The sequence below is a fragment of the Periplaneta americana genome, chromosome 7 (genome assembly GCF_040183065.1).
Source record: "Periplaneta americana isolate PAMFEO1 chromosome 7, P.americana_PAMFEO1_priV1, whole genome shotgun sequence".
Taxonomy (NCBI): domain Eukaryota; kingdom Metazoa; phylum Arthropoda; class Insecta; order Blattodea; family Blattidae; genus Periplaneta; species Periplaneta americana.
The window spans coordinates 20,462,449-20,478,034 of NC_091123.1; the positions used below are offsets into that span (position 1 = coordinate 20,462,449).

The 15,586-nt window shown below is 35.5% G+C and overlaps 1 protein-coding gene across 3 annotated transcripts in view; it reads right to left on the reverse strand.

The window, feature by feature from the left end:
- The window catches only part of trc (Serine/threonine-protein kinase tricornered), a 489,712-nt gene that overhangs the window by 223,954 nt on the left and 250,172 nt on the right, over positions 1–15,586 (reverse strand). Inside the window, exon 1 of one of the 3 annotated variants that reach the window (XM_069830378.1) lies at positions 14,054–14,590. The exons of the other annotated variants lie outside the window; for them this stretch is intronic. Coding sequence (XP_069686479.1) covers positions 14,054–14,231 — 178 coding nt within the window. The 5' untranslated portion in view covers positions 14,232–14,590. Of the gene's footprint in view, positions 1–14,053; positions 14,591–15,586 lie in introns of those variants that run through there. 3 annotated transcript variants of the gene reach the window in all.

The window sequence follows — 15,586 nt, forward strand, 5'->3', positions numbered from 1 at the left end:
ACTGGGTTATTTGGCGTCGATAGAATTGGTGATAGCGAGATGGTATTTGGCGAGACGAGGCCGAGGATTCGCCATAGATTACTGACATTCGCCTCACTGTTGGGGAAAACCTCAGAAAAAAACTCTACCAGGTAATCAACTGAAGCGGGAATCGAACCGACGCCCAAGTGCAACGCAAACGCGCTACAGTTTGAGCTACGCCGGTAGCTCCGTTGAGTGATCAAGCTGCTCTATGATATATGGCTTCTGCTATGAGATTAATGCCTTACAAAACCATAAATTTTCGTACCTGTCTCCTTTTACAATAACTGTTTCAGTGTCACCTAAACAACATGTCTATGAAAAACATTGAGGAGTTTATCTCAGAGCATCTTCAGAGATTCGAACTCCCGAGTCTCTACTATTCTCTGAGGAACAGCTGGTTAACATCTCCAATACAAAGAGGGAGAACGGACTCGTTCTACTTTTTCCAAGTTTACGGAGTCAAGGGCAGCCAGAGGCGTGTTTACACCAGCTGACTGACACCCCGCGGCGATAGGACTGAGTGCCCACTACCGACATTTAAACTCATGTAACATTGTATATATCAGTTTTTTGCGAATCCAAGGCTTATTACATCCACTACTTAACGGCTGGCAACTTGTTACAATTAACATGTAGGAAAAATGAAGAGATAACTAAAAGCTTAGGAAAGCTTTGTCATTTGAAGTTATGTCCAGTAGAAAAAAAAAAAAAAAAAAAAAAAAAACCGGACCGACCCTTGTAGCTGATTTCAGTCACAGATTCAAATTTTGCTAGACACAAAACACATGCATCTTGTATAATTAATTGTAACTTACTTACTTACTTACAAATGGCTTTTAAGGAACCCGGAGGTTCATTGCCGCCCTCACATAAGCCCGCCAGCGGTCCCTATCCTGTGCAAGATTAATCCAGTCTCTATCATCATACCCCACCTCCCTCAAATCCATTTTAATATTATCCTCCCATCTACGTCTCGGCCTCCCTAAAGGTCTTTTTCCCTCCGGTCTCCCAACTAACACTCTATATGCATTTCTGGATTCGCCCATACGTGCGACATGCCCTGCCCATCTCAAACGTCTGGATTTAATGTTCCTAATTATGTCAGATGAAGAATACAATGCGTGCAGTTCTGTGTTGTGTAACTTTCTCCATTCTCCTGTAACTTCATCCCACTTAGCTCCAAATATTTTCCTCAGCACCTTATTCTCAAACACCCTTAACCTATGTTCCTCTCTCAGAGTGAGAGTCCAAGTTTCACAACCATACAGAACAACCGGTAATATAACTGTTTTATAAATTCTAACTTTCAGATTTTTGGACAGCAAACTGGATGATAAGAGCTTCTCAACCGAATAAAACATGCATTTCCCATATTTATTCTGCGTTTAATTTCCTCCCGAGTGTCATTTATATTTGTTACTGTTGCTCCAAGATATCTGAATTTTTCCACCTCTTCGAAGGATAAATCTCCAATTTTTATATTTCCATTTCGTACAATATCCTGGTCACGAGACATAATCATATACTTTGTCTTTTCGGGATTTACTTCCAAACCGATCGCTTTACTTGCTTCAAGTAAAATTTCCGTGTTTTCCCTAATCGTTTGTGTATTTTCTCCTAACATATTCACGTCATCTGCATAGACAAGAAGCTGATGTAACCCGTTCAATTCCAAACCCGGCCTGTTATCCTGAACTTTCCTAATGGCATATTCTAGAGCGAAGTTAAAAAGTAAAGGTGATAGTGCATCTCCCTGCTTTAGCCCACAGTGAATTGGAAAAGCATCAGATAGAAACTGACCTATACGGACTCTGCTGTATGTTTCACTGAGACACATTTTAATTAATCGAACTAGTTTCTTGGGAATACCAAATTCAATAACAATATCATATAATACTTCCCTCTTAACCGAGTCATATGCCTTTTTGAAATCTATGAAAAACTGATGCACTGTACCCTTAACAATGCAATTTATTGCATTTGTTCGATTCTTACCGTCTTTTGTTTCCTTCAGTGCCTCAAACTTATAGACGAAAAAACTTTGAGAGTTTTATTTTCATCTGGCATTAATATTACATTTCTACCTCTATTCGGCAAAGATAACTATGTATTTTTACATTAAATAGCAGTACATACCTCTGGCTTCACTATCCATATTGAAATTACCACAGTTTGACACAATACACAGCACAGGATTCGTTGGTATCAGCTACAAGGGTACTGTACATTCGAATTTAAAGTTAGATACCCGTATATCACTGTTTGCAGATGATGTAATATTATTATCAGATTCTGAAGACGGCTTCCAACGTTCTCTTTTCCAATTAAAACTCATTTCTGAGGAATACGGGGTGGAAATTTCAGTGAATAAAACTGAAGTAATGGCATTCATCGGACTACTAATTCCACAATTTGGGACATATGGCCGACATCTACGGCTGACCACTAGGGTCCAGAATATAAAGCAGAGGTTAAATGAAAAATAAAATACAATATGATTTGCGCATCTCAGCAACAAAATTTTTCTTAATAATAAACCTGTAGAACAGATCTCATGTTTTAAATGTCTGGTTTATCATTTGAGCTATGAACAAGAAAAAGATATTTCTACAAAACTGAATTCCTTTAACTATGCAATGAATACCATAAATAACATTTTCAAACCTTCTCTTGTCCAAATATTTATAGGAATTAAGGGGATAGGCTGGTCAATTTTTGATGAATTTTCATGAAAAATACAATTTTTTTTTATATATATTTTATCTGGATACTCTAATTCTTTCTGTAAATTTTGATGCAACACTCAATTGTGTGCAATGACTTTTTACCCGTCAAATCAGCTGCTATATAAATGTCTGCACTGTGAACCATGTTGCCAAAAGATTAGGTACTGGATTGAAGAAATTAGTCGGAGAAAGTAGTAAGATGGGTATAACACTTGGTGGGGTGACAAAAGGTAGTCTGAAAGCCAAAACTATAGAAACCTTACAGCGTTACTATAGAAATAGTATAGTCCAAAATCTAGGCAATGTGCAGGCTATGAAGTCTAATGTATATGCTACATAATACCACTGCTCCTCTACAGATGATGAACCCCGGCATATAAAGTGTCCAACAGGTGAAGAAAGTTGGTGTTTTTACAATAGGGCGATTGCAAAGGGTGAGAACCCTGGAAAACATGGTGACTGTATACATATACCAATCAATAAAAATGTACTAAAAGCAGTTATTCCTCTCTATAGTAGAGTAGCACATGGATCTCTTCTTGAAAGATGTCTGGAAGGAAGAACTCAAAATTCAAACGAGTCGATACACAACATAATTTGGTCAAAGTGTCCTAAGACTACATTTATTCATACACACCGAATTGAATTAGCTGTTCGAAAGGCAGTGGCAGAATATAATTCTGAATTATACTATACTGTTGTACAACTACAGAAAGAAAGTGGCCTGTCACCAGGTAGAAATACCATAGATATAGCTAAGAGAAGAGACGAAAGAAGAACTAACCTGTACATGACTCGCACCACTGAAAATATAAGAAGTATAGACAGATTGTCAGATCAGCTAAACTGAGGGTTGAACAAAAGAAAATAGAAAAGGAAGGTACCACATAAGTGCTGGAGGATTTTAGAACACCATAGGCCAACAGAAGATCGGTAAGTTTAAAAAAGAATCAGTTACTGTATAAAAAAACACTTGTAACTTTGACTTCAGTTTTCTCAATAATCATATTTTTCTATATTTATGAAATTCACTATTGAATAACTCTGAAACTATTAGAGATAAAGAGCTGAAATTTTTAGCATATGTTCATCATTATATTATCTGCATTTGGGGGGGACGATGAATGTAATCTGAATGATATCAGGATGATAATCAATTATTTGTTTATAATTGTGCAACATTTTTATTAGAATTCATATAGACAGCATTTAGAAGTAGTAAAATGCGTCCTAGGAAAATAAAAATACCCACAAATGTAGATTATGATACCAGCTTCACTTTAAAAAAAGATTCATGAATTTATCTCGAATACTTCCAGAGTTATTAAAAAAATTAATATATCCTCATAATGTTTATTTTTCTTTGTTTGCAACAATTATTAAATGTTAATAACAATTTATTAGTATATTGTGGGTATTGTGTGAATATGAAGTACATGCTGTGAAAGTCTCACAATTCTAAATGTAAAAATGTGGAAATTACAAAATTGACCAGCCTATCCCCCCCCTTTTTTTTTTAATTTCGACCGGCCAGAGGCCGTTTTTTCCAAAGTTATCTATTTTTGTTTTTCTGTTTGTTTACCTTTATTTTTACTTATACTAATACAATCACAACACCCATGCCCGAGGCGGGACTCGAACCCACAACCCTTCGGACCAAGCGATAGGGACATGCCGTGCCCCTACCGCTTGAGCCATGCGGGCCGGCTAGAAAAAAAGCCTATAAAACATTGGCGAGACCTGTTCTCATGTATGGAAGTGAAGCTTGGACCATACGTAAATTTGATGAACACCGAATCACTGCCAATGAAATGAAGTTTTTAAGAAGAAGCGCTGGCTATAGGCCCACTAAATTAGATAATAAAACAAAATTGAATATTTTGAAAGAAATAAATACTGACTCAGTTTTCGAGAAAATTCAAAATTATAGATGGAAATGTAAATGTCATATACTCAGGATGCCTAGAACAAGAATACCACGCCAAACACTAAATTACTGCCATTTAGGAACAAGATCTTTGGGCCGTCAGCCGAAACGATGGAGTGAGATCGTAATAGGCCACAAGGCTTAATACGTGATATAAAGAAGAAGTAACATACAAAGTAAAAAAAAAAAAAAAAGTCTTAATCAGTGGTGGGAAGTGGAGGGGAATTCCCTAATTTTCCAGCAAAATTTTTCAGCGTTTTCACATAAAAAGACAGAAAGGAAATATTGAAGACTTTGTCCAAAATTCAGAGACGTCATCGTTTACGAATACATAAGAATTTTCATACCAACAAAATACTATTTTTCACAAAATATAAGTTCCAAAATATGCCTATTTAATCATCAAGAGTTCAGCACGACACGGACTTTATATGAAGGGCTCAAAGCAACAGTGGCCTAAGTCAGAGTTTTTGACATTTCATCTTATGGATGTCAAAAAAGTGAACTTTTCTCTGTCTTAAAAAAAAACATTAGCTATACTAACAGAAATAACCCATTAAATTATATTCCAACAGATTTTTTTAATTGCAAAGAATCAAAAGTTAAAATATATAATTTCTTGCAAATACTGACTTTAAAGGAACTTTCTAGGTCCAGAGCCAATATTAAATTGGAAGAAATTCGTGTGTAAAACGGTAAATCCTAGTAAAGAACAGAGGAGACTTTGCCAAAACGATTCACAACCATTTATCTGGGCAAACATTTTGATGTAACTCATCAAATCGAAACAAGTGTTTTGTTATGTGGCCATGGGTCGAAAGTGCTTACTGACGAAGTGTCAGGGCCATCATATTTGACCATTGTTCCAGCTTCCGAGGTCACCGGATCCGACACCGTTCAATTTCCGCTTATAAGGGTAGGTGAAAAAACGTAATTTACGATACACCAACGGAGGACAAACTAGCAAATAGTACAAGTAACTGCAGCAGCCTTTACATAAAATGGTTACATTGGAAATGGAAGATTTCTTTGTAGGACTACTGTCTGAAACAAACTTACCAACGTAAGGTCTAATATGTATTATTATTATTATTATTATTATTATTATTATTATTATTATTAAAGACACTAAACCTCTTCAAACATGTAGCTAATTACCTGGTTGGAGTGTTTAGAAGGTTTCTGCCAACTGTATGGCGAATGTCAGGTAAACTAATGGCGAATCCTGTCTCATCTCGCTATCACCAATTTTATAGACGCTAGCTAACCTCGTGGTTGATACAGCGTCGTTAAATAATTAATAATAATAATAATAATAATAATAATAATAATAATAATAATAATAATATACACCTAAATACATGAGATGCGATACATATCCAATCTCTACGGATTGGAGAAAAATCTTCATATCCCTAACCGGCATTCGAACACAGTTTCGCTACACATGTAACCGGAAATGCCACAACAAGAGCAAAAACGGAAGAAATTCACTGTAACTTACTGGAGGTTAATTATGTCAGGGAGGTTAGGGCATGGATGCCAAAATGCAAGACGTTACAGAATGTTTTGTGAGTTTAACAAGACCGAAGGTTAAGCTAGGTTAGGTTGAGGGTTAATGAGGGTTAGTGGGGGTTAATAATAAGGGGGAAGTTAACACATTGGCAACGGTCGGTTGGTACAAGTGAGTCATGGAACAGGAAACTAAAAAAAAATATTCGAAATTCGTACGAGTGTTGGACAGTAAAGACACCAAATAACATTTTGTCTGAAGGCGGATTTTCAGTGTTCTTGCATTGCCTAGAGAGATTATCAGCGACTTTTAAACCAAATTCGAAATCGTGATAAAAATGTAAGTCCACTACGCCTGATATGGTGAAATTTCTCTTGTAGAAAAATAACTTCTCAACAGCGGGCATTTTCAATAACGAACGTTGACACTTTATCTTTAGATAGTATTCAGTCTCTACGAATGAATTAATGCACGAAACTACAAAAAAAAATCCGTTCACATATTAAGGTTTGTTTTTGTGCTTACGCCTAATTGTTCAACATGAAGGAAAGTGAATAATTTCAAGGGAAAAATTGTTCTGGGGCCAGGAATCGATCTCGGGACCCTTCGCTTAGCGCACGAATGCTCTATGACTGAGCTATTCAGGAACTATACATGACACCCGATGCCTGGACCTGGAATAATGTTTCCCTTGAAATTATTCAAGTCTGCTTCACAGGGAGCTATTACCTGAAATCCAGATTTTTCCATGAAGAATAGTCTCTATTATCCAATAATTAAGTGAACTCCTTCCCTTAAAAATATTTTGTCCAAACAAGATTTTGTCTAAAATATTTAGGCAAATATAGTTTTGCAATCTAATTACTACAGTCACATTCACTGCACTCTAAGAATATGATCAAGTATGCTTTTGATTTGTAAAATTCATCTTTCACGTAGTTTCGGCCCAAAATATTACATACACGTTTCTTTGAGCCTAAAACATTTTGGTTACGTATATCTTTGACGAAAAACATTATCGACAAAATTCCTTTAGCTTTTAGCGTAGGCTAATCATTATGGCCACGTATTCTTTTGAAAAAAAAAAAAACATTATGGACACATTTTTTCTGTATTAAACATTTTGGATCATGTACAGTATTGGCTTAGAGCAAATGGTATACAAATTCCCTTCATGTCAACATTTTTGTCACGCAGTTTGATTAAACATTATAGGCTGAAAACAGTACAATAACGCCCATACACAATCTCAAGCAATATTTTCAATCGAGCCAATTTGTTAGCCTAGGAATTATTGCTATAATTTGCAATTCTGACAATCATTATGATCATTTCGCTTCCACACAATGAAGAATGTTGGTGTTGAAGGTTATTACTACTTGTTCTGATAAAATATAAGGAAATACTCTTATATATTATTAAATATCGGTACTGTATAAATATTTATAATAATGAAATATACATGAGAGAATCGTACTCGATATCTAGCGGATACCATTTTACCCGTTGGATCGCAGTGGACGTAAATACAGCTGAGTGATAGACAGGAATAGTATATATTACGATAAAAGGTTGCGAAATGCCTATTACAAAGTCCAGGAAAAGTTTGGAAAACTTGTTCTGCTAGTTTTTCAATTTCCGAGATTTTGTAATGCACTTCACAAACGTGTAATTTATTGTACAACATTTTTCTCACTAGCATATTTTAAAATGCAAACAGAATATATTTTGCATTGAAAATTTAGAGCAATATTATTCCAAAGCCTTAGTAAAACAACATTATGAAGCATGGTTTCCCTAGCAACTAGTTCCTGTGTGGGAATTCTAACTTTCATAGCCTAACAACAATAGTTGTAAATACAGCAAAAAACACGATCGTGCAAAAACAAATTTACGCCGTGGTGAGCAAATTTCAAACGTGGCGAACAATCAAACATGTGATATTAAAACATCTTGACGGATATAATCATTAGCTACATTAAGCAACATTTCATTCTTTCGTTTTCGTGGAAAATTCACCAATGCGCCTCACAAATTAATTGATCTGTGGATCTAAAGACTTCGTAATGTATTGATTGATCTAAAAAATAGGTCACGTACAATTTTCACTTTAATCATTATGCTTGTAAATTTTATGATTCAAGATATAAACAAGAATTAAATTTTAAAACATCAAAAATCTATTGGTTATTGGGACCTAAATCCAAACTGTCATTAGAAAATAAACTTCTTGTTTATAAAGTCTTACTAAAACCAATCTGGACATACGGCATCCAACTGTGGGGAACTGCTAGCAACTCAAACATTGAAATACTGCAGAGGTATCAGTCCAAAACTTTACGTTCCATTGTCACTGCACCATGGTATGTACGTAATGATGTCATTCATCATGATCTAAACATTTCAACTGTAAAAGAAGAGATCTCTAAGTTCAGCAAAAAAATACCTGCACCGATTAAATCAACATCCGAATCATCATGCATTAAATTTGCTGGATAATAGTCAAACAATAAGAAGACTTAAAAGGACCAATGTTCTTGACCTTCCATTCATTTTTACTACAGCTATTTAAAACACTGTTATTTTTATTTCAGAGTGTTGTCATGGGATAACATCTCCACTCATGTCATATTCCTTTATAATATTTACTTATTGTCTATTGTAGACAGATTGTAAATGTGGCATAAGCGTTATTACAAAAAAAAATATAAACATGTCCTCTTTCTGACTGGAAAATCGACGAAAACGACATTACAGATCAAAATATGATCATTTCAACTACCAACAAAAATATAACAATTATTTTTGTTCAAGACATTTTGCAACGTACTTTTTTGGCTAAAAACTTCTTGGTCACATACAAAATTTTGGTTTTAATCATCATGATTATACTTTATTCCAATGCCTCTAAACATTATCATGCCCTGTATCATTCATGCAGAAAATGCAGGCTTACTACATGAAAACTGCTACTAAAACTACTATGAAAACGTTCATCTCGGATCAAAACGTTACAGGATCACTGCAATTTCCTGCAAACACAGTAATAAAATTATAACCGTTTTCGTAATCCCCTTGATTAATTGTAGGCCTATATCAGAAGGCTTCTTCCTTCATTTTCTAGGACTTCCAGTTTGCCGATGGGTCCAGATCAATTCCTATTATTGTTTTCTTAGTGCTACCATATGTACAATGGCTATTACGTATATGATCCGTTAACCTAGTAGTTCCTTCTGGATATCTCGCGTCAGTGGTACAATTAAACTAAAGAATTACCGTCGCTTTGGTTCAAGACACTTTTTAAACTTACTTTTTGGACCAGTAATCTCACACTTCACGGTCGCTTATTATGGCTGCTGCGAAATCAGCTCAGGTGGTTACTGTGTGAATTAAATTATATGTGGAATTAATATTGTTACGGTAGCCGACTTTGTAATACAACTAACAATAAATAAACATTACATCATAATAAGTATAAAATTAAGTATTGAAGATCGAGCATAGCACGGTAAAGGGGGAGGGGGCTGAGAGCACAAAACATTCATATTTTGATATGCTATTTCTAAAGATTATGGTATAGGGTGTACCAACAAGAAAGTCAGATTTAATAATGTGAATAACTCCAACAAAAGCAGACAGCAATACCGCCAGCCCAGCAATAAGAAGATACTGTTGAGACATTGGGTCATTGTCTTGTTGGTTTGGCGGCACCATTATCTATTGTTATCTGTTTTGTTGCATTTATTCACATTATTAAATCCAACGTTCTTGTTAGGAAGTCTTTACTATGTCAAAATCAAAAAGATTAAGACTAATCGGAGAATCTTATGGTCTGTAGCTATTCGGCTGCGTCCATGCTGTCGCGATAACTTGCCACTACTCTTTCTTCGTACCTAGTTGAGTTCCATATACGCAACTACTGAAAATCGCGGAGGGGGGCGCTGTCGAGGGGATAAATATAGATTCATTCATGTCTTACTGCTTCATAAATCGCTTTTTTGTTGAAGTTGAGAATGTGTCCCTTAGATGTATTTTATTAGTAGAAGATTCTTTTTTAGTTAATACAACCAGTCTGATTATTTGGGTTCCTAAATGAGTTTTCCCAAACTCGAGATCTAGTTAAATCACTTTCTCACGCTCGAAAACAGTACTTTCACCCTACTTCACAAAAAATACTTCGGCCTGTTTTCAAGACAAAACCTACAATATACAAACTACTTATTAGTTCGTAGAAATCATCCTGGTTTAACCCCCCAAATGAGGGCAGTACGATTAGCAGCTAATATAATTGCTGGACACTTATTAACTTTACTAGGAAATACAGGTCCATTTGTAAGTTATATAATATTAAGACTAGTGGTAAATACCTTTTAAAGGTTTTAAGTTAACTTTAAACTAATATCCTTCAAAGCTATAAATCTATACTAATAATAAATCTGTAGCCGAAATTTTTCTGGTAATCTTCGATTTTCCAAAAATAATTGGTCCTAACATATATAATTAACCACCCTGAAACCGAAATTTGCATTTTTTTAATTTTTGTTTGTATGTCTGTCTCTATGTTTGTTACCTTTTCACGCGATAATGGCTGAACCGATTTATATGAAAATTGGAATATAAATTAAGTTCGTTGTAACTTAGATTTTAGGCTATATGGCATTCACAATACTTTATTTAAAAGGGGAGTTATAAGGGGGCCTGAATTAAATAAATTGAAATATCTCGCTTATTATTGATTTTTGTGAAAAATTTTACATAACAAAAGTTTCTTTAAAAATGATTTCCGATAAGTTTTATTCTTTACAAAATTTTGATAGGACTGATATTTAATGAGATAAATGAGCTTCAAAATTAAAATAACGCCATCTAAGACGGTGCAATGAATTAAGAACAAATGACTTCGTCTATAAGGGGCCTTGGACAACAACAATCGAAACAGGAGCCTTGGACATCAACAATCGAAAGCTATTAAACATAGCCTACAGAGAATGTTTCTGTGTTTGTATGAAGTAGTATCAGAAGCTAAATTAACCGATTTGTATAATTAATTATTATTTCACCATTGGAAAGTGTAGTTTCTCTAGAGGGACATATTGCTATAATGTTATTACAGTAACGTCTGAGTAAATCGAGGACAGGTAAGATTAAAATAGCTTCTTATGCACAGAAAATTTGATAGGCTATTTTGTACATCGTTTTCTATATTTCTTACAATAATATTTATGTACACTCATTTTAATCTCAGAGAATTAACGAACAACGAGAGTGTATTGATTTAGTATGCAGTAATAGTACGTTAGATTAGCAATCCATTATTTTATAATTCAAATTTTAACTGTGCTCTATTGAATCATGTTAAAATACATAAAATATATACGTAATAAATGCAATGCAAAAAAAAAATGGGTAATGAGCGAAGCAAATTATCTTGCGCTGTTGTAAAAGTTGTTCCCTGGATCAAACGTCCTATTTTAATTATGTAATTACTTTATATTTATTTCTAACAGGTGCAGCGGAGGGCACGGGTACGGCTAGTAAAGATTAAAATTCTTTAAGCCCTTTTCCCAAAGTCGAGACCTAGCTAAATAGCTTTCTCTCACCCGAAAACTATAGATTTCGGCCCATTTCATGAAAATCCTTAGGCCTGTTTAAAGATAAAATTTACAAATTCATAACAATTGCTTAGACTATTAGTTAGTAGAAGTCAATTTGAAGATTTAATCCTATAAGTAAGTTTTCTCAACACCGGGATCTAGTTAAATCGCTTTCTCGCACCTGAAAAGGTTATTCTTACCCCATTTTAACAAAATCCTTAGACACGTTTCAAAGAAAAAAAGTATAAAGATACAAATATTGCTCTTTTAATAGTGTTTTGATTCCGGATAAAACTTCACTTACACAGGCCTAGTAACAATCTGAGATGGTATTTCAGCACCCATTACAAGCGACAGTAATTATCTTCGGCCCAAAATATTTCGGCTATGCACAATTTTGGCTACAATCATCAAGATCACTAAGGAAAGGAAGTTCATGCATTTGCATATTTCTCTATCGTTGTGTGAATATGCTGAAAGATTATCTACATGAATCACAAATTTCTTAATACAATGATATTACTTTTATTGTGCATAAAAGTGCATATTTTTGCCTTCATTTATAAAAGCATCATATTTTAACATTTATGCAGGGAAACTGCATATTATGTAAGTTTATTTGTCTTTCCCTCATTTTTAAAAGTGTGTAACCTCATAAACACGACTAATTTATGTTGATGAATTTTGAACGTAACGATGACGCCCCTCTCAAGTTAGCAATTGGTATTCCTCTACTGCAGTATTTAGCAGATTTCGATAGAACAATATCCAGTTTAACATCAGTTCCAGGAAATGTAGGAGATAAAGTGAACGAGAAGACAGCAAATATTCTTTCCAAAAACCCTGGCTATTATAAACTTTAAGAAATTCAAGATATTCTCGAAGGAAAAACACCCCAAAAACCAACAAAATTTTCTATAGAACTGCTCACAGCTTTTGTGCAAGCCCCTCTTACTTCTTGTGACGTAGAACGAAGTTTTTCGAGCTACAAAGCTATGCTGAGAGACAACAGGCGAAGAATGACAACAGAAAACATACGTCACTGCTTAGTTGTGAACTGTAACAGCATAAATGGAGCATTCAGCAATAAGGCAAGCACTTCAAAATCCATACACTAAACGTAAGCTACCCATACCTTATTATTCTGTTAAAATAATCTCAAACTGATAATGCATATTTTGTAGCATATTTATCTATTTTTGTGCGAGATCGTGCGTATTTGCTTGTTTTCCGCACAGAACCAATACGCGTTAAGTGTGAAATACCACATTCAGTATTCCCAACGTAACACACATAACAATTTCCCTCTTCTTACCGCTTAAGCGCCCCATTCATTTTACTGGTTTAGGCTTTTAACATATTATTTTTAGAGACGTTTAACATAGTAATAATTATAAATTGGAAACTTACCACTGCAATTTCACCTAAATTGCAATGTTAATTATTGTTTTTAAATATTTGCAAAAATTAAGTAAAATCTACTACTCCACGAAACTTATTGCATTCCTGATACAAGTAACATTAAGGAAGCCGTGAAAAAATCAACAAGATTCCAGATGCCGATGTTATTACTGCAATATGTTATATAAATAACATTGTTAAAATATTAAAATGAAAAATAAATCATTACATAACTTTACCGTTTGTTTAAGTTCGCATTTATAGACTGGGGGAAAAAAAGACAGACGTATATCACGGCCTGCTGGAGTATAGTAAAAACAGAAAACATTTTAAAGCAACAATGTTGAAGAAAGATATTTTGCTTTTCTGAAGTTGCCGTCATTAAACAGAAACCAACATGGAGATTTCATTGCAACCAATTAGAAATTCCTCTTTCAGGTATGTAATAAACGGTCTTCGCACAAAATAATGTACGATACACGAGCGGTATGTTTGTTTTCATGTTCTCGGAAATTAAAAAAGCTCAACTACGTTTCGCTTTTTCAATCTTTTCTCGACCATGAAAACGTCAACATACCGCTCTTGTAACGCATATTACTATTATGGCATAAATGCATACATATTCTTCACGTTTTTAGGGCATGAACTTCCTTTCCCTGATGATCACTTACTTCACGTCAATGTCTCAGAATATGATCACGTCTTGTTTAAGACTAAAATATCTATGGAAATAAGTTCACTATCATTTCAACTTCCTACAAAAGATTATAACCGCAGTTCTCTAACCTCAAAACACTGAGGCATTTTCCGCTTTTGAATCAAAACAGCATGTTAACACAGCCTTCGGTTCGAACACAGAACAACATACCTTGCTTTCCCATGGTAGGGCGTCCGAGACGTCCAAACCAGCGGAGAAATCTTCTGGCGGTGGTGGCACCGGGACGACAACCCGGTGCCACTGTACAGGGTGTTGCAGGACGCTGGTGCTCCTGCAGGAGAAGCACGGTGCGGCTGCTGGGAGCGTGCTCTCTGCTACACGGAGACATGAGGTTTCAGATCCCTGACGGAGCACATCTGTCGATGCCACATCCACATCAGATAACACCACTCACGTAAAAACACCCACGCATCGGCGTTATCACCACAACGTCTGTGCGTGTGCTCACTGCGAACAGGTCTCCAACAGACTGACGGCCGGTCGAGGAGTCTTGCACGTGCTACCGTAACAGACGGCGAGCGGCGGGGAGGGGGGCGAAGGGGGGACACGGGTGATACCTGGCCACTGTACCATCCTCACTCGCTTGCACGGATTCCCTCCCGTAACACTGCACACACACACTATTGTTTCACAAGATGCACTTTGAATGTCTTGTCTTATATCACCGAGCACAGTTAGAAAACAACTTCCATTCCTCCGGCGAAGATAACTGCAAGTGAAACTCAGACCAGTGATGCTAGGCGCGAGATATCCACACGGGCGGAGGTGGGGGGAGTAATTACGGCCCAAATTCCGATACGTTCATACGTTTCTACCACTTTTACTTCATACATAAAATACTAGCTGAAAAAAATAATGGAAGGCTACTATTCATATATCGCTAGGCAACAGCAGTTTAATTTCAGGGGAAAACAGCTTTGATTTCTATACCAAATTGCGATATCTTTAAAGAGAATATAAATATGGTGAGAATAACAAGAATAAATGGAGAATAATTCACATGCCGCAGAAATGTAAAATGTAAAACAATAATTAATGACTCCACATATAATAAACATGAAAAGAAAAAATGAAAATACTAATAAACGATGTCAAGCAAATAACATACCAATGCGTAATTGTTTGCACATATTTTCCATGACAGCAAACCTAACCAGTGTGGAAACCGTAAAAAGAAAACTGTGAAGAAAAGTAGTGTTCATAACTTTGCAAGGTATACCAATACTATAACCATAATCACAAAATTAAATATCTAAAAACAATCAGTGAATGTACAAATATTGAACATGGAAAAAAAGTCAAAGATTAATAAACGATATCATACAATTAACATATAATTTCACATGACAGGTTTCAAAATCATGGTACATTTTTCAGCCAAATTTCCATAATTCTATAGACACAAGAAGTTGAGTGGAAGAGAAGGTCGTATGGCCTTAACTCTCCCTTACTTACAAATGGCTTTTAACAAACCCCCAGGTTCATTGCCGCCCTCACACAAGCCCGCCATCGGTCCCTATCATGTGCAAGATTAATCCAGTCTCTATCATCATATCGCACTTCCCTCAAATCCATTTTAATATTACTCTACCACCTACGTCTCGGCCTCCCCAAAGGTCTTTTTCCCTCCGGTCTCCCATGGGTTCGTAAAAAGCTGTTTTTTACGGTGATGGATTGTTAGCC